Source organism: Notechis scutatus, chromosome 1 (assembly GCF_049901735.1).
Source record: "Notechis scutatus isolate UNSWTSFEM ecotype Mainland chromosome 1, rNotScu1.2, whole genome shotgun sequence".
Taxonomy (NCBI): domain Eukaryota; kingdom Metazoa; phylum Chordata; class Lepidosauria; order Squamata; family Elapidae; genus Notechis; species Notechis scutatus.
Window position 1 is genome coordinate 152,012,032 of NC_142009.1, and position 21,079 is coordinate 152,033,110.

A 21,079-nucleotide genomic window follows, 5' to 3' on the forward strand; every position below is an offset into this window, starting at 1 on the left:
AAAATACAGAGACAAGCTTCCCATTAAACATTTATCGCAAAAGCTTATGTTTGAAATCCAGGGGCAAGATCAAAACCAACAAAATTATATAGTCATTTTCTATATTTATTGTCTAGAGCAGTATCCATCACTGACAGCTTACCAAAATTATATGTCACTGAAATGTTTATAGCTCTAGAACAATTCCACCAGCTTTAAACAAGGAGAAAATTTATTGTAAAAGTGACTCTTGTAATCACATCAGATCCTAGAAAGACAGCCTTGAAAATGTGTTATCACAGGAAATAAGAAATAGAATTATTCTTTTACTTGCAACATAAACTTTAGTCTGAATAAACATTTATCAGGAATGGTGGTTGGTTCTGAGTTAACATTTGGTTTAGGAACACACATTCAGCAAGCAGCATAATTTAAATTGTAGGATGCACCAATTTTTTTTTAATTTTAGAATTTTTTTAATTTACAGAAATAAAAGCACTAAAATGTGAATATAAAATAATATAAATCTTATATTACTATTTAAAAGAAAAACAGTTTTAAATCATAACAGATTTTAAAATTTCAAACACCTGGGGGAGGGGGAGTAGAAAAATCTTAGGGACTAAAGGAAGGAGAGAAAAGAATTAACACCAGCTGAATTCCCTCAACAGAGGGCAACAGTGCTAGCCATCTAATTTCAAAAAGGTGGGACAAGCCAGGTGGGTATCAAAGAAAGGGCAGTTTCATATATGAATAGGTATTCCTTGACTGGAATTCTTTTATAAAATACATTAAGGCTCTCTGTATCATGGAGAAAACTGCACTGATTTGCTAAGACTTCTTTCAAACAAACATGAATGAAATGATTTAAAGTATCCTGAAAGAATGACAACAGCTGTGGAGAAAATTAATTATTCTGAACCTATACTTATTTGTCCCCTGTTCCATTTTAATTAATATGCTAATTTTGTACATGTTATAACTCATTTTCTAGTTTCCTGATCAAAAGTTGATGTATGAAAGGCCTATCATCACTGTGAACTTCCAAGATTTCAAAACTTACATAGTGTGTTTTAGTTGGGTTTCCCAAGTTTTCTCTGTGTTAGTATTTCTTTTTAACAATCTTTTTGTTTGCGTAAATATTTCTTTGGATTGTGTCTTTAAATAATATGAATAGTCTGGAAACCTCTGACAAAGGAAAATGAACTTTGTTAAGCTCACAAGACTCAAGACTTGCATCTTTGCAAGACACATATAACTATTGGTGATAAAGGTTAGGTAGCAGAAAGATTGGATGAGCTAAGTTTATATTAGTAGTTTTACAAAAAAAAGTATGGCCCTTTTAATAAAGGCACTTTATGTTGAAAATGATAACAGATGTAAAAGGCCATTATCATTATGGTAATTAAGTGTTAAAAAATAATTCCCTCCAGCTAATACTTATGTTCCTAATTTAGATACTATTGGTGCATTTTATAATTGTCTAAGCCATCTTCTCTTGATTATCATCCAATGTTTTGATAATTGGTGGGTATTTTAATCAAATTCTTGATCCAATTTTAGGCACCATTCATATAAAATTAGTACTCAGTTCAGTTTAACACTGAATGCTTAAATGTAAAAGACTAGTTTAATTGATATGAGTATTTTTTAAAAGAGATTACACTTTCTTACATTGGGTATTCTTGTTTGGATTTTAAAATAAATTTTCATCTTTACTTTAAAATGTAATATAAGTGCAGTTGCAATATTTATTACAGATATTGTGCTTTTCTTGTTTGGTGGCTGATGAACAATCTAAAACTTCATGTTGGGGTTGATGAGCTAAAGAGTTTGGGGACCCCTACTCTAAACTAAATAACTCTTGGCATACATAGCTCTTTCTGCAGATGATTTTCCACAGTAAGATTAATTAGTTGAATGGCTTATATAATGCTAATTTATTGGCACTGAAATAATTTATTGGCCTTTGGGGAACTGTCCTAGAAAGAGCCTTTAATTTTCCATATCTAAGTTTCTATCATGTATCTTCTTAGGTAAATTGAATGCCAGGTTTTGCCTTCATGTAAACTTGCCCTCATGAACCATGCTGGAACTGGTCTTTGATACCAGCAATATAATGGAGGTTACTAGATTCCAAATTCCTCGAAAAGAATGAACTATTTTTTTTTTATACTCATTATTAGAAAAAGCAATAATGCAATATTTTGCCAAACATCAATCTTAAACACCCTTAATTAACATTCTGGGAAATGAAAGCTTGAAAATACCAAGATAATCCTTTTGTTGCAGAGTAAAGCTAGATAACTTCACCTCAGGCCTGTTGGAAGATGCAGTGGAAATCTCGACCTGTGTCTGTAGGCTATCAGATTTTGGATGAAGAAAAACATATTCATTCAACTAAAACAAGAGAGAGAGGTTGTTGATGCATGGAATGACTTGATTCCAGGACTGGACCATTTCTGGCTCTTCATGGTCATGATCCATCAGAGGGATGGAGCATGACCATCAAGTCCTCCTCCTGGACTCAAGAGTTCTTGGTTGAAGAGGAGAGAAATATCATGGCCAGGAGGGTTTTTTAATAACTTCAGATGGTGCACTAACTGCACTCTTATCTGGAACAGGATGAACTGCCCTCATAATCTCTTGTGATTCACTCTACAACCTTTGAAGATTACCCAGAAACTTAAACAGGTCCAGCATGCAACAGTACACATACTCAGTGGTCAGTCAAGGCACTGCCACGTTATGCCTCTGTTGCACAAGCTGCACTGATGACCATTAATTTTCCAAGTGTAATTCGAGATGCTGGTTGCTTTCTAAAAAGATCTATTAGCTCTGGGCATTTTGGGGACCACTTTTTTCCCCAACAGTTTCAGCCATCCTACCTACATAACCAGGGAAGTCTGCTGAGAATCCCCAGGAATAAGGAGTCCCAATGAGGAATAAGGAGTCCCAATGACGTTATAATTTCAATTATAGCCTCTTTGAACATCTTCCTTGCCAAAATGCATTTAGTTTCTACCTCGTGGTCTTCCAGAACAGATAAAAACATGGCTCTTCTAGAAGATGTTTGGGAATTGTTATACCACAGTCCAATTAAACACAACTTCCTTACATTTTTCTCTTTAAGAACAAAGGAGTTCATGTTTCTCAGAGAATAAGATAATTATTGCATTTGTGTATACCTTTCCACCCTTTTCATTTTTAAAACCCTGTATAAATTATATATTTTTCACTAGCTCCAAATTAAGTATTTTTTACAACTTGAATTATTTTATGTATACTAGGACATAGTAACAAGCACAAACACATTGGCAAGAACCTTCTTGAAGAAAAATCTCTGAATATTAATGGATTAGGGATGCATGGATGGATCTCCAGTTAAATAAAAGTCCATTTTATTGAAATAGAATTTTGCATGACTTATTCACACTTATTTTGGAGCTTGGTTTTATTAAATCATAGTTCCATGGTTCCATTTGGCATGTGTGAATTCATGGTTGGTAACTGAACATAAGACTCGTTCACTACTGCTAGTGTTCTGAACTGGATTGCTATAAGTATTGATGCTTACATGCTACAATTAATCAATTTTCACCAGGAATTTGTTTTCACAAATTGACTGATGGTGAATGTGGGGAGACATGATGTGGAACATATATGGAGATATGAGGTAGGTGAGACTGTTGTATAGCACAAGATAGATCTGTATAAGCCACCTGTAATCAGACTACGTTTTGACAAGCACTTCCAGACATCAATTAATAGGAAGAGTCGCAGTGATGCAGTGGTTAGAATGTGGTTACAATCTGGCTGTTCAAATCTCACCAGGGTCAAGGTTGACTCAGCCTTCCATCCTTCTGAGGTTGGTAAAATGAGGACCCAGTTTGTTGAGGGCAATAGGCTGTAAACCACTCAGAGAGGACTGTAAAGCACTGTGAAGCGGTACATAAGTCTAAATGTTATTGCTGATGCAATTAAATGACTGCCTGCTCCTAGGGTCTCTAGACAGCTTATAAAAATCCAAAATAACAATAAAATAGTTAAATCCATAAACTATCACAAAGAGATCAGACTAACACAACCATGACAGTAACAAACAGCTATAACAGGGGGACTTATAAACAAATTAACCGTAGACCAATCTTAAAGAGCTTTCTGTAATCCCAGGATAGAGGTTTCCATCTGTACCTCTGGATTGGATTGCTGTTTCAAAAGGTGGGGACCCTGACAGAAAAAGCATACTTCCTCAGTCCCATGACAGCTTTAATAGATGCGGCCTGGAGTTGTAATATCTTTGATCTATGGATATAGGTCAGTTGCACTAAGTGCTTCAGAGTCCCCTCTAGTACAAGAGAATATAACTTTTTTTTTCAAATAATAAATCTAAACTAAACAGTTATTAAATATATTAAATTAGATGTTCAAAAATAAAGAAAAGCATGGAATAATCATCTGGAGATTCCAAGCATGAAAATAAGTAGGAAACCATTTTGGCATCTGATGTCAAATTTGTTTAAATTTAAAATTAATTGCAGAAATTAAAAATTAATTCAACAAAAAGAATAAGGGGACTTTTTACTCAAAATACAACATGAGAAGTGATCCTGTAGTATAGGAGCATTTTTTGAAGTTATTTAAACATTAATTTTATTTTGGGTTTTCATAATGAGCCAATTCTTTTAAATTATATTCCAGTGAGCAAAGTCGTAAAGTTGTAATTGACCTAACCAGATCAATTATAAAACTTTTTCCCTCTTTCCCTTTTTTATATGTAAAATAAGTGAAACTGAAGCAATGTACATGTGTATTAATTTCTTTTACTTAATGAAGATAGAAGATTAAGAGGAAGGTTGAGAATTGGAGGCAAAGGCTGTGCTGTAAACAGTCTTGCTGCATTGTTCAAGAATCCGGTTGCATTCTTGAAGCAATATCTAAACACAGACAATCTTTAATGTCCTTGGCTCTAACTCCTTTACATGCTGTCTTATATTCCCACTTTGTATTTAAACAAAGCCAAAATGTCCCCCCAATACTTTGAAACCATACTATAACAATAAATTCTGTATGTATATATGTATATGAACTTCAAAGCAAACTATATTCTTCTGTCAAGACCCATCTTTCCTATATACTTTCGTGTTTGTTTTTAAAAATGTTAATATATACTACTGTTCACTGAAATAATTATTAAGGCAGTTGCTAAACAATACACAGTAATTCACACATAACAAGTGAAAAATGGGCTAAGTAGTCTTAATTTGCAGCATATATTCAGAATTCAGCCTTTATACATGAAAGAAAAATTATACACTTATAGTTTCAAATAACTTGTGAAGCAGACAATATAACATAGAAAAAAGAATTCAAGTTATCACAACAGACAATAATTTATTAATAAAAGGAAATAGGGCAATAAATGTGGTGAGAAGGAGAAATCTGTTAGATTATATTCAAAGACAAGCAGTTGTCTTTAAGCTAAGTGTTTTTTGGCCAAGGACAGAGAACACATATTCATATGAATCCATGACTAAGCCATTTATTTATTGCTAGTTGAAGACTGAGCTCCTTATTGTAGATGTATGGACATGTACCACAATGATTGTCATCATAACTCAACCTTAAAGTCATGTCTGAATGGAAGTGTTCTAAATGCAAATTGTCTAAGATAGATGCAATAAGGAAGTGAGTCTAAATTTAGTTCCTATATTTTTAGCTAGAGAATTCTAATCAACAAGCAAAAAGGTATAGAAGAGGAATGTGTTTCTTAATTAACCTAAAAAGCACATATTGATGCATGAATCCGGTGTTTAGCAATAGTGATCAGAAACATTAAAGATATTATAATACTACTCTAAGTTGAAATGCTGGTACAGTTTTTCACTAAGAAGCACTAAGACAAAAACAGAAACATACTTGTATATCCCTCCAAAAGTTGTATTTGAACTCTAAAGAGGAATTAAATTTAACTGTCCTGTCAAATGGAACATTAGTCTAACAGCATCTTCATCTGAACTGAAAATTAGTCTCCAGATATAAGGTTGATTGCTAGGTTGGTTGTAACAAAAGGATGAAACATATTCTAAATGGGTATTTTTTTCTCCTCGGGAAGCACCCAGTAAACTACTGGATGAACTAGTCTTACTTGCTTTTGAAAATGCCAACTCAATTTTTCTTAGATTCTCTTTCTCCGGGACAATCACACATCTGAGTTCACTTAAAGAGTGTAGCTGAATTTGGGCACACTGTGACTGATTGTCTGTGGAATGCAGCACTCTAGATATTAGGCAGAAGGCACTGTTTTCCTTTATAAGACCAATATGAGTATTAGTAAGGATCAGGGATCTGATATCACCTGCTAGTTTCACTGTTGTATAGAGCACTACCTGAATGTCACCTAAAAAAGGTTTGTTGATGTCCATGTTTTCATGGAGTAAATAAAGCAGGTCAGCTAAGTCACTCTCAAAATTGCATGATAGGCACACGCTATTTTCCAAAATTAAGTTGGTGACTGCTGAAGTCCAATCAACAGAAAGTTTTAACAGATCATCATTTAAGAGTGGGTGATTTAAGCAAGCACGATCTAATGGAGATATAGTACTAATTATATCATGGCATATTCTTTGTGTAAAGTATTTGTTAAAGGTGAATAGTTTCATGACATTTTCTACATGGAGACCTAAAAGCGTAAGGCTTTGTCCAGCATAACCAATTTGGATTTCTTTTAAAGTATTGATTGAGAAAACATGAAAAATATCCAAAGAGTTCTGATTGCTTTCTAACTGATTGGTTGATGGAATAATGGAATATAAAACAGAATCATATAAAAGCAAGCAAGCAGGCTCCGGTCCAGATTTTTTATAGTTTCCCACTGCAATCCAGTATATTCCTTTTAATTTGTTTGTCTTGGCACAAATTTCTGGCAAGACAGACGTCAAGTATTGTAGCAGTTCTTCTAAAGAATATTCTTGCAATTTCAGAAGATCCTCTGAAAAGTCCATAAAGTTTTGCCTAAGCACCAGGCTACTAATCAATGTATCATTTCTGCAAAGATTACTAGATTCTACAGCATGATTTACTGTATTCATATCAAATGAGATTTGTGATGATAAGTAATTCATGGTATCTTCCTTTCCTAATGGCTTACTTGGGCTAAGGCTTGCACTATTTACCTTCAAAGCTAAATTCAGATTTGGTTGTACATCTTTAATAACTGCACAGTTCTTGATAAATGAGGTCAGTTGTGTGCATTTCTCATTTTTGTGATAGACACTGACTAGATCTTTGATCCATTTAGAAAACCAACCATTTGTGAATTCTTGACAAATGAAACCATGATAAGAATTGCAGAATAAGTTAAATAGATGTCCCAGCCCATAATTCTGCTTTGATCCAAAAAACGATTTAGGTAGTTGTCTTTTGATTTCATTTGTTGCTTTTTCATCCAAAGTCTGGTCTGAAATCGGCTGATTTATTTGAGAAATTCTGTTACAGTATTGTTGGAGAGACCAAAAATGGGATGCACCAGGCTGACCTTCAGAAGAAAATGAATCAAATTCTGTTTCCATGTTCCTATGTTCCCAAAGATTACCAAGACAACTTTTGTTTCCAGAGTGAAGAAATGTTGATTCTTTACCTAATAAATCAAACATTCTAGATCTGTCAGAAAGTGATTTTGGGGGACTGTCAGAGCATGTTCTCTTGCTTTTAATGTCTTTGGGGTGATTCCAGCCACATCCATCAGGATACCTCCAGCTGACATACTCTTGTTCGATCTCTTTCCTTTGATTTGTATTTTCTTGAGTCATGCCAAGATCCTGAATTGTCCTTGAGAAAGGATTAAATGTTCCTATGTCTTTGTCCTGTCTACTGATTCTTGATACCCTGGTGTCTTCTCCAGCCTGATTATATTTGCTGCCATCATTAGACAATGTCAGAAAGCCATGAAAGGACATCCAAGGCTCTCTTTTCTGTTTAAAATGTAAAAAAAAAAGTGCTTTTGTATATTTAATAGAAAAGTAACTCAAATTTAAATTTCTAGAGGTGATTTTATCATTGTATGCATGTTTGTATTAAATAGCAAAAATCAAATTATGTTGAACAAGATCTGATTCAAAAAGCAAAGCCATGATTCTTCTTTTCCATCATCTTGCGTTTAGAACAGTATCCATTTCTTTTCTGTAGGATGACTCAACACCCTTAAATCAGCAAGAGCCTTCCAAATGACCTTATGAATCAAGTCTGTATCCTATAATTCCAAATTTTTAGAAATAATTAGGAAAATATTTTGGTCAATATTTACTTCATTTTAATTTGGAATAGGGCACATGAAATCCATTGGCAAGAAACTGATTATGTTTTTTTGTAAGTAAGGATGACAGCATTGTGTGAATATACTTTTGCTTGCACCATGAGACTTTTTCTTCGTCCTTTCCCACTGTAGCATGCTGAGCTCCATTCCACTCTGGTGATTTTGAAGGCAGGTGGGAAATTGCAAATCATTCCCCTCATCTGTTAAACAGATATGCTGCTAGCAGGAAAAAAAATCGACAATACTGAACATAATATTTCTGCGTTATATTCTAAATCAGTTGTCTTGCTGAACTTGTCTTGCTTTCAGGTTCAAATCTCTTGATTAGAACAATGACCTCTCTCTCAATCCATGAGTATAATTTATATTTGGTAATTTTCTGTGCAGTATTGCTAGTTTGTAATTAGTTATTTCTGGCAATAAACTTAGTTCCGATCTGAAAACATTTGAAAGGGATACTGTTGTAGCGTCAATGTTAATACATTATTACCACAATCACAACTACCCAAATCTTTACCATATTAGAAGATTTAATTTTAAGGCTTGTCCTACTGCCGCCATTAATCTTGCTGGAATACAGAATTATAATTATGCTGTGAAATGTTAAGAAATTTACTTAGAGATCATGCCATAATTTAATATTAGCACTTCTTCAAGCTGACAAGCTATAACTTACTTCATACTTCAACTTGCGTTGAGCAGCACCATTATGAAACCTCTTGTTATCCTGAAAAGCAAAATGTCCAATTTTTAAAAAAAGTTGCACACAAAGGAAGATAACAAATAGCTCAGTTCACTTGTATATTAGCAATAAAAGGCAATTTCAACCTAAAATGGGAACAATAAAGTAGACTTAAAATAGAATTAGGAGAAAATACACTAGCTACCTAATAAATTCAATTTCTAATGTTTAATAATTTGAATTGTAATATGATCTGTCATATACAGATAGACTATTTGTTAAATGATCATTTGAAGTTATGATGGTGGTGGAAAAAGTAACAGGGCTGATCCTCACATTTACAACCGTCAGAGGATCCCAACAGTCAAGGGATCCAAATTCACGTGCTTGGCAACCAACATGTATTTATGACATTTGCAGTATCCTAGGGTTACATGATTGCAATTTGCAACTTCCCACGGGGACGCCGAAGTCACTGGGGAAAACCAGATTTGCGTAACAACCAAATGATTTTAATGACTGTGTGATTAATTTAATAATCACTCTGATTCACTTATTGACAGCAAAAGAAAACATTGTAAAATGAAGTATGAATCCTATATCGACTACATTATTTAGCAACATTATTTAGCAGCATAGGTTCTGCTCCCAACTGTGGTTGTAAGTCAAGGACTAGCAGTATTTTAAAATGCCTAGGAGGTCTCCAAAATACAAAACAACACATAATTATTCTATTATATTTATAAGTTAAATATTTAACATCATCGTAGGAGGTTCCTTTATTTGGCTTAACAGGAAGATGGAAATGTATCACAAGACAATTACATATTTCAGTTTACTAGTCATGGCCTTTAGCATGTGAAAAAGAAAACAGAAAAACTCAAATGAGGTATGCAGGACTGCAAGTATACCACAGATAGTCCTAAATTAGAAGGATGTGTAAATATATGCTGACTTCAGCACAATCCAATTTAGAGGAAGATACTTACTCATAAATCTTGGCAATGATATGCTGGGGAGGACATATTATTCAAAATAACAATTAACTAGTTAGTACGTGTTGTGGGTGAATGGAATTGGAAAGATCCATGAAAATGAGTAATAACCTTCTAAATATTAAAACTGAATGCTGATCATACATTCAGATTGGCAACAGGTTGGTAAATTCATTTCATTAGCCCTGGCCCCATCTTACAATCATTAGTATATGAGGCCGCTCCACTGGTACTGCACTCCCAGACTATGCATGTTCCTATTTTCTCAGTCTCATGTAATTGGGGCCCAGTGTTTTAGCAGTATATTTATTGCTTCACATTGACATTTAGCTATATATTAGCTAATATTATTTATAATCAAGCCTTTCCTGGCTGCTATTAGAAGAGAAGGCTCACAGGTCAGTCATTCCTGGATACACTACTTCAATTACTACTGTATGTTCAGTGTCAAACCTAAGAAATCTGTAAAGAGGCAATCTAGGCAATTGCAAATTGTAAAATGCAAGAAGCAAGGTTCAATTTATACATCTCTTTCTTCTGTCAATGTACATAACGGTCTTGGAGCCTCACACTTTTGGGAGAAGGTGAAGGTAACTATCACAGCGCACGCACACACACACACACACACACACATACACACCTGTGCTTCATGATGAACTATGTGATCGGACTATGAGGAGAAATTTGGTTCACAAGCCGTTGGCTCAGTGGTGGTCAGTGATTGAAACAGATAGGGGTTTCTTTTCTTTTCCTTTCTTTTCCTTTCCTTCTTTCCTCCTTTCCGTTCATTTCTTTTCTTTCTTTCTTTCTTTCCTCCTTTCCCTTCCCTTCCTTTCCTACTTTCCCTTCCCTTCCTTTCCTACTTTCCCTTCCCTTCCTCCTTTCCTTTCTCCTCTCCATCATCTGTCTGTCTGTCTGTCTGTCATCTATTCAGCAAAAGAGTTGTAAAATGCAATCCTCCAACTGTTGTCCCAAAGATGCTTTTTTTCAGGAGCTAACTGGGCTTTCTGGTTTTTCTTTGAAGATGCTTTGCTTCTCATCCAAGGAGCTTCTTCAGCTCTGACCGGATGGTGGATAACAAAAAAATACTACAACCTTTGATGCCAAAGTAGCTTCCTGTTTGGAAGTGTAGTTTGCATCCTTTTAGAGAGTCGTTGAGGCAACTTGGAGGTTTGTCTGTGTCCTCAGATCACCTAAGTGGTGCAAATGGCTGGGGAGTTACTAAGGTAATGGAATATGAGGTAACAGAATATGAGGCAACTAGCAGTTGGAACAGAGTTCTTTACAGGTGGGGAGGGGAAGTAGAACTCCTTAGCATCAGAGCGTGTTAATTACTGTATTAAGACATACTAATGATCTGAGGGTCATTTCGAAAAACCCTTTCTTAGCGAGCACCTAGAAGCCAAGAGGAACATACATGCCAAATTTCAAGTTTGTAGGCTTTACGATTCTGGAGATTTTGTGATGCTGAGTGAGTGGTATTTCGTGTTATGTGTATGTGTATGTATGTATGTATGTATGTATGTATGTGTATATATACACAAACATACACATATGCATATATGCACATACATACATACATACATACATACATACATACATACATACATACAAACATTTCTTAGATTTTCAGAGATCAGATAGCATAAGCTATATTAAAATAGGTTTTCAAGACCAAATTGAGAATAGGTATATTCCCTATTCAAACACACATACAAACACAGACACCACACACAAAATTTAATCTTTAGTATACGAAGTAAAAATCAAGAAATGATCTTAATATTTATAAATTGTATGGATTTTGACAGTATGAAGCATTACTGTTATTGTCATCATCAAGATAACATTATGTTCATCATCAATTGTGACAACATGTTTCATTTATGAGGAGTAATTTTGCTTCCTTACATTATGTTAGAAGACATTAACTCTCTGAAGAAAATGCAGGAAGTGATTTTAAATTTCATTACCCACAATTGTATTTTCTTACCCTCATGCTTTCTGTAGATTGTAAGGGACTGATATTGTTTTCTCCAGAGCTGTACTGAATATTTTGAAGACGTCTTTGAACTTCTTCTTCAATAAAGATATTTATTCTAGAAATGTTAAACATCACAGATTAACAGGAAACAATTCATTAGGAAAGGATCTTTGGAATGCTGCTATTCTGGGTAATGTAGAATATAGAACCAAAGAATCATTGTACTATTTATTTATTTTCATCAACCAGATATTGATCTCAATGGCTTTTGGTATTTAGGAATAGGACATGACGATTGTAGTTTAATAACTAGCAGATTTATAGCATTAATATATTGCTACCTGCTTTAGATAGGCTATAAAACCCATGATATCTCTAAAACTACAGAAAAAAACTTTAAGCTTGTAAACAGCTTAAGTTTACAACAATTATTAATGGTACTCAGCAAAAAAAATGGTAAGTCAATTCCCATAGTAGGTTAACGCATACAGTGAGAGCAGTCAATACCAATCCTCCATTAAAATTCAAAAGGGGATTTACTACTGTATTGTTTTCAACAGCAACAAGACTGCAGGCAATACAGATTCCCACTGTGAGATTTACTCATTTATAATAAAAAAAGAGCTTGATAGAGAGAAGGAAGGGATATATAGTATGTGTGGATCATTTTTATAAAAAACCCTCAAGTGATGGAAAGGTTTAGCTCTTTATTTATTAGGGGATATTTCACATGCCCTTAATTACATGGCAGTAAATCAAGTGTTCTCAAATTGTACGTTATAATCCACTGGGAAGGCTGTATGTCACTTTGAGATTGCAAGTTTCTCGGTGACCATAGGGTTGAAAAGTGGGTGAACAACATTATCTGCAGAGCTCTGGCTCTTGAGAAAGAAACAAACCAAGGAGAACAAATGGCAACAGGAAAGGAAGACACAGTCTGCTTGCATTTGTCCAGAAGATTTTATTCAAAATAAAAAATAAAGATGGAGCCAGAGTCACCCAAAACATTAAACCCAAGCAAATAATACATGCAAGTAGGTTGTTTGTCCTGTTATATGAATGTTGCCAAGGGGAAAATTCAGTGCCTGTACTATTAGGGGGCTACTAAAACATGTATGGTGAGCAGGCAGGCAGGCAGAGTCACATTTCCCAAGTGTTGGGGGGGAAAAGATGATCAGAAAATTGTACAAGTCCCTGGGCACAATTTCAAATGTTTCTGCTCAAATCCAGTTCAAAAGTTTCTTTGAAAAGCATTTCAAATTTTTAAAGCCAATCAGCCATATTATTGTGTTTATAACCATTCTAGGAATAATATTTTAATAATCTAAAAATACTTTAGAATTAAATGTAGTTACAATCTGTTGAAAACTGGATATACTTACCTGTCATCAACCAATGGCATAAAAGATTGAGATTTGGAAATGTTAGAAGGGGAACTATTATGAGTCAGCCTCTCTTCTACAGCTCCAGGATATCCCTTTTCAACTCTATCACCTTCATATATCTTCTGTTTTAACTGCTGTATTTGCAAGTCCAAACTGTCAAGAAAATTCAACATATATTGTTTAAGATTCTTCAATACAGTAGGATTTCTCAAACTTAGCTGTGAAATTAGGGGGTTATATAACACAGTCCTTACTACAAATAAAATGAGTTGGGTAGGAAAGGTGCCACCAGACAAAAATAAATTGCCTGTATAATGCTAATACTGCCTTAAGCAGATAAAAAAATTTTGTGTTACTTTTAGTGTATTGTTTCAAAGCATGTTTAAGTATAAATTGACAGAAACAAGACTAGAGCCAATACAAATAAATTAGAATATTACCAGATGAGAACATTTCTTCAATACATAAATATATTAACAACAGGTATTTAAACTGCTTAAATATCAAATAATTATTTGTCAACAGGAAGCTACATTTGGATATGAATATGTTAGTTACACTAACAATTAGTAGCAACTTTCAAAGGAAATATCATTAGTAACATCCATCAAATTTGCTTTATTTTAGAACGTAAATCATGATTTCAATCATTTTACAGGAACTAGCAAAAGTCAAATTATGGTATTTAAATTACAGATGTAATTTAAAACCATGTTTAAAGTATTTCAACTACTGGGGAATGTAGTTGTTTTTACATATATCTGAAAGTCTATTGTCAACTGATGCTTCATTGAAATCTACCATAAAATTGTACTTTATGTATTGTTAAGTAAAAAAAATAATATTTGATTTGGAAGTCTAACTTTCAGGATTTTCAATATTTGTTTCAAATATATACTATCTCATATTTGCAACAGTGCAAAACAAAATAATATGCACACCTTACTGCATATGACGCGCACAAACAATCGTTTCAAACCTGCACTAAAATATAGTAAGGATTTTTTTTTTTAATACAAAACCTTTTTTTGAATTTGGCTTTTTCAGTTCCATCAAGCTACCAAAGAATATTTGCAAGAATATGCTTTCTACAAAAATGATTTTATTCATTATTCAGGTATGAATATTCAACCTCGGAGATAAAGATTGGGTCACTCTTTCTTTTCTGTAGAATAGCCACATTTACATAAATCGTTTTCCACATAAGTCCACTTTTCCTCAAAGTACTCAAAATATGAATAGATTTTGTTGTATAATATTTCAGGGCTTTAGATATTTCCCCAAAAGGATTGGGGGGGGGGGGGGAGAACCCTCTTCAAAAGAACTTAATGGTTTTGTGAACAAAGGAGAAGCCAAGAAACTGAATTAAAAATGTTTGAGGGCAAAACTATACACGACCTTGGAAATATTATTATATTTAACGTGTTTGATTGTAAAATATAAATGGGGTGAGGGAGATTTTTCTTCCTTGGATGCAGTTACATAGGAAGCAATACTGCATTGCTTTATTGACCCAACAACCTCTAGAGAAGACAATTACAATAAAATCAGGATACTTCCATTGATATTGCAGCACTAAAACTATTTTCATTGAAACTACAGGGAATGTGAATATGTGCCTGCGTAATACATTCAGGGCAAAATTGATCCTTCTTACTTTTCTCGGTCTTGTTCCAGGGCTTTTTGCTGGGCCTCCACTGTTGCTTGCAAGCCTGTCTGTTCCCTACAACTGTTGTTCAAAGTTGCAAGTTTCTGCTTTTGCTCCTCGATTTCTAGGGTAGAATGGCGCTGTAAAGCAGAGTGCCGCCTTTCCAGCTTAGCAACTGCTTGTTCCAGTGCCTCCCGCTGCTGTTTTTGCCTTGATTCAAGAATTTCTTTCTCTTTTTTCCAAACCTTTTCTTCTTGACGAGCTACGTTGGCCGTGAATTCAAACGTTTCTTGAAGCTGCTGAAGCTCACTGGCACTGGCTCTGTATTGGGCAAGCTGTTCTTCTTTTTCTTCCATTTCTTTTTCAACCTCATAAAGTGTATTGTCCAAGCTTTGCAAGCCTCTGTCTAAAACTTCAGAAGCTCTTTGTTTTTCTTCCAGTAAAGCTGGCAAATGATTATTAATGAGATACAGAAGTTGTCGTTCTTTATGGTGCAACCTATATTCACACGATCTTATTTTGTTACATTCTTCCACAGCTAATGCAGCATCTGGTGTGTCTTTGTCGAAATTTAAATGCTCTGTGTGTACCTGTTTTAAATAATCCAGATTTTCTTGTTCTTCGATCATCTGTTTTTCTAGATGATTTCTTTCTTGAACTAAATCTCTTTCTAAGCCAGTTAATTGTCCTAGCTGTTTTCTCTTAAAATCCATGAAGTTACACTGTACTTTTTCTAACTCTTCACAATCCTCCTCTGCTTCAGATCTGGCTTCTTTGACTCGCAAGAGAGATTCTCTGATGTCTTCCAGGTTCTTCTTCTCTTCTTCAATTCGTTGCAGATTCCCTCTTTTTAGCAGCTGTATCATGATTTGTTTGTCTCTAAGCTGTTCTTCTAGATTTGCCACCAACAATGCCTGTTCTTTCTCCTGAGCTTCCAATCTCTTTTTCTCCACTTCCAATTTTAAATACTGGTCTTCTTTTTCCTTTTTAAGCTTTTCCAGTTCGTGAAAAATCTGCATTTTCTCTGCTTTTTCATTTTGATTAAGCTCTTGTAATAGCTGAAGTTCTTCTTTAATGCTACCAAAAATTTCTTCTTCTTGTTTCTTTTTCTGAAGCTCTATTTCTTGCTGTTCCCGTAATCTTTCCTCTTCAAATTTTTCCTTTTCTGCCAATAAATCTTTCATCCTATTTTCTATGTGAAAGCTTCTCTTCTTAAGATTCTCCTCTTGTTTTCGGATTTCCAGCTGAACTATTTCAGTTTCTTTACGTTGTGATTCTACCTCTTGTTGCATTCTTTCTAATTCAGCCTTGTTAGTTTTTTGTTTCTCCTCCATTTCTTCTATGAGTTTCCTAAAATATTTTAATGAGAGAGATGTTATTTATCTAAAGATATAACTAATGACTATTACCTGAAAATATAACTGACTTATATTCGAAGAATTACACTGGAGAATTATATTTCTCAATGGAATTATTGAGGAGCAACCCTTGATAATTAAAACTATATATTTCATCTTTGACTCTAGATAAGGTGGCACTTCTGTAGACTAAGCTGGTACACAATTTGGGAGGCCTCTTGGACTCATAGCTCCTGCTTGAGAAACAGGTAGTAGCTGAGGATACGTGGGCGGGTGGGGCTTTGCACAGATTCATCCAGTGCACCAACTGCATCCTTTCCTGGACTGGGAGGCCTTGCTCATAGTCATTCATACCTTGGACACCTCCCGTTTAGATTTCTGAAGTGCATTTGGGGCTGTCCTTGAAGATCACCAGGAAACTATAATTGGTTTAAAATGCAGCAGTATGTATGATGATGGGGGGGGGGTGTCTTAGGTTTGTCCATGTAGCACCTATGTGGTGAGAGCTGCACCAGCTTCCAGTTTCTTTTGGGATGAAATTCAAGATGCTGGTCATCATCTTTAAAGCCCTATATGCTACGGAGCTATGTTATCTGCAGGACAGTCTTATCTACCTGTCCCCTCTAGGTCAGATAGAACAAGCACCTCTTAGTAATACAGACATCTTATGGGAGGAAGGAAGTGTGTCTTTCTCATGGCAGCCCTTTCATTTGTCCGCTTGAAGTTTGGCAGATCTTTATCTCCCTAACCTTCCATAAAGCTCCAAAGGGCTGGGATGAGGTGACCATATTGGAAGCTTGACTTGGTTTTTTTTTAAATGTGATTGATTTTTGATTTAATATGGTTTTATATTGTTTTATTTTTTTGATGGGAGCTGCCTAGAATTTGTTATAAGATGGATGGCTATATAAATGTTTTAAATAAATAAGTTTTATATATAACATTTTACACATTAATGTAGAAAATGCCATAATACTTATGACATATTTTAAAACCTTTATTATGAATGTTCAGGAAAATATACATAGGGCAATGTTTTGTTTTATCAGCAGAAACAATCCTATGTAGAATTTAATTCAGAATGCTTCCAATATTCTCTATACTGCCTTTTCTTTCTATGATTTTTATCCAAATAAAGTCTCCCTCAAATAGAATTCATGTTCTGGTGATTTTACCAATATCCCTGGTTTTTTTTTTTTTTTGCAATAAAATTACAATGAGTTGCCAATGCATTTGTCCGCAACCTTCTTTTTCAAACTTTCCAGTTTAGCCTAGAATATTGATTTTGTTGTTGTTGTTGCTGTGTATGGAAAAATTTTTTGGACTACACAGAAAACAGACCCTTGATTTAAAAAAAAATCCCTGGAAAAAGGTGTAGGAGACTTGTGGGAGACTTTTGCAGTATCTGTGAATTTTGAAAAAGGGATCAACATCTGCAAAGTTAACAGGTACAGCATAGGCATGTGTAAAAAGAGTGGGCTTGGATCACACTTCCATGGCTGCCATTGCACATTTTGATCCCATTCCATGACTGAATAAATAATATGCTCATGTGTTTTTAAATAAATATTAAACATATTAATATATATGGGATACAAAATTATGGGAATGAAAGTTATATATCCCTGAAGCAATATTTTCTGTAGATTTAGTCTCTATCATATAATTATGTTCTCATAATTGATTTTCTACTGCGATCATAGAAGTACCATTGTCCTAATGGAATTATGCTATCTTTGTTCTTCATAAAATATAGTTAAAATTTTCTTGTGCTCAAAGAGCAAAATATCAAATGTATTACAACTCAATTAAATAAAAATAAAATGATGGGAGGAAGTCCAAGGAAAGTAATAGAATTACAGACTTTGCAAAAATCAGGCAGTGTTAATATTAAGTTAAAGCCTTCTCACAGTAATTATAATCAAACAAAATTTAGCAACCCTTCTAAAGATTTCTCTAAATTGTCTGTTACCAAAATTAGACTAGTGTACTCATTTGGCCAAACATAACATGAGGTTAAAGGGTGCACAAATAAATCAAAAGTTTATGTTTGAAAGAAAGGACAGTGCGATAATATATGCAAAATGGTCCCAATTGCTCCATCAAGACAAGAGCCCAAGTAATCGTGTGTATTAAGATGCTACAGAAATCTGTTCCTATGATTATTACAAAGTTCAAATAAAATCAAATTGAATTATAATATAAATGCCATTAGATCTCTTTACAGTTAAAAGAAAACTGTTAGAAAGTTAAAAAATATAGAATGAAATCTGCTTATTTTCAATCCCTAAGCTTTATCATTAAAATATTCTAGCAAAATCAAAAACTCATATCAACAATATAAATTTACAAAGAAATATTAACATAAGATACCTTTTACTTTCTAATTTTTCTAGTTCTTCTCTTTGTTGTCTCTCAAATTCTAATCTGTTGTTTTAAAAAGGAAAGAGCTACATTAATTTTTTGTAAGGGAATTTTGATGAATTATTAGAACTGCATTTCTATAATTTAATATGTTCCACAAATGAGTTTTATGTACAATCTAATTTGTAGCCATGTTAGAGAAACATTAAACATGAGAGAAGAATGATCAGCATTGATTCTACATGTTAGATCCATGCAAGTAAAGCACTCAATATAAAAAAAATATTTTTTTTCTACCTTAAAAAGACTGGTCCTTTTATAGGGAAAAGGCTGCCAGAAGATGTGGAGAGAAATAAAGTACAGTAATCAATTAAGCAAAAAGAAAAACAGCAATAACTCCTATACAACAGAAATGTTTCAGGGATAAAAAGAAAAAAGAAAATATGAAGGGCATAATTAATAAAATACTAGCCATTATATTTGGAAACATTGCAAAAGATTCAGATTTCCCAACTTTCAGGCTCAATTTTCATGGGGACATTGCAAATAACAAACAGGTTAAGATACAATGTATATATTATTGGAAAGTCTTTTAGCTATACAATTTGGGATGAACACCCTTTGAATGGGAGCAGGAATGGATTTCCAGAGAAAAATTGCAGAATGCAGGAACCAGGAGCACTACTCAGATGACCCTGAGGACACAGATAAACCTCCAAGTGCTTCAACGACCCTCTAAAAGGATGCAAATGACCAGCTGTCTGCAAAGAATATAAATCCTTCCATTCCCCACAATCCTGTCAGAGCTGAAGAAGCTTCTTGGATGGGAAGTGAAACGTCTTCAAAGAAAAAAACAAGAATGTCCAGTTGCCTCCTGAAAAAGCACCTTTGGGACTCTCTTTCAATTCCACTCCCAAATTTGTTTAGCAGACTCCGCTGAACAGGTGTTATCGCGTTACCAGACTATTATCCATGTTCTCCAGGCCTCACCATCTAGAGTTTCATAAATTAATTCTAGCCTCCTTCATATGAGAAGCAAACCTTGGTTTGACACAGGTTGTTATAAAGCAAAAAAAATGCCCTTCTTACTGCAGTACTTACTTTTCTGACAGACAACTCATTAGGTTCTTTTTGATCATTCAGCATAAGAAATTTTATAAAGCACTTACTAAAGAACAAGCAGTAAGGCGGATAAGGGGAGACTATTAGGACCGCCAAGTGAGAAGGTTTTGTAAAAAGAGCCAGTTAAAATCTTATGAGACTTTAAGATCCAAACAGGCACAGCCTCCTAGATATAACATTTGTCAAAAAGAAGAAAGACTGCTTCATTGATATTGCTATACTGGGTGATGCTAGGATTGAGGAAAAACAAGTGGAAAAAATTAAAAATATTAGGACTTGCATATCAAGGTAAAACATTTATGGAAAAAGAAATCCATTATTTTACCATTTGTGATTAGAGCCCTTGGAACAATACTTAAAGGATTTCCTCCATAACTGGAATTAACAAATTTATTGGACCTGAACATCCTAATTTTGAAAAAAAGCCCACCTCATTCTGCTTAGAATTGTCTATATTATTAAAAGCTACCTTAATAAATCTTTGGGTTCTTGATGAAACATTATTAAGTTTCCACCAGTCTTTGAGTACAAATCTAACTGTAGGTTACCACACATAACAACACAAACAACAACACAGGACTTTATCTTCTACACTATGGAATAGATACAGACATCATTAATTTTCAGGAGGAAAGTTGTAGAAAGATGGGACAAGATTCTAAATACATGTCTAATAAGTCTCATTTGCTGAACCTGAAATACTTTCTATCAGACAATCATTCTTCTAAAGAAAGTTCTTCCTGTCATGCACCCACAGGGTATGAATGAATGACAATCATCTCTATAACAGCCTCCCTCCCACCTTATGGAATACTTCCCTCTTCTAGAACTTTGTGCAACTTCCAATTTGCTACAGTTTGCACAAACAGGTTAAAGTTGTTTTATGCCAATGTGCTTCCAATTCCAACTGACTGACTGTGCATCCATCTGGGATTTGATCTTTGCTTGCTATGGTTTTGTTTTGGTAATTACATTTACTTATCCATTATTAAGCTTTTGGGTTTTTTTTCTTTTTCTTTTTTTAATGTTTTACTCCCCCACTCTCCCCCGCCACTTGAAGCTTTTGGGACAGGTTATAAATAAAGATTTGCCACACTTTAAAATGTTAGTTGATTACTTGGCAATAATTGTTTCTGCACCTTAACTTGGGTTTCAGTTGAAAATCAAATATTAGGAATATTAATCCAATTTTTCAGTGTCTCTGGCAACAAAAATAAGCCTTGAAGGAAAAAGGTCCAGAAAACTCCA

At 34.3% G+C, this 21,079-nt stretch overlaps 1 protein-coding gene across 4 annotated transcripts in view; it reads right to left on the minus strand.

The window, feature by feature from the left end:
• The window catches only part of KIF16B (kinesin family member 16B), a 150,482-nt gene that overhangs the window by 55,456 nt on the left and 73,947 nt on the right, over positions 1 to 21,079 (minus strand). The window contains exons 18-24 of one of the 4 annotated variants that reach the window (XM_026668485.2): positions 19,007 to 19,039; positions 18,719 to 18,772; positions 14,997 to 16,337; positions 13,337 to 13,492; positions 11,964 to 12,069; positions 8,970 to 9,020; positions 4,783 to 7,952 (exon numbers count right to left, since the gene is read on the minus strand). In XM_026668485.2, coding sequence (XP_026524270.2) covers positions 5,931 to 7,952; positions 8,970 to 9,020; positions 11,964 to 12,069; positions 13,337 to 13,492; positions 14,997 to 16,337; positions 18,719 to 18,772; positions 19,007 to 19,039 — 3,763 coding nt within the window. In that variant the 3' untranslated portion in view covers positions 4,783 to 5,930. Of the gene's footprint in view, positions 1 to 4,782; positions 7,953 to 8,969; positions 9,021 to 11,963; positions 12,070 to 13,336; positions 13,493 to 14,996; positions 16,338 to 18,718; positions 18,773 to 19,006; positions 19,040 to 21,079 lie in introns of those variants that run through there. The other 3 variants (XM_026668490.2, XM_026668486.2, XM_026668491.2) reach the window with 3 other exon arrangements.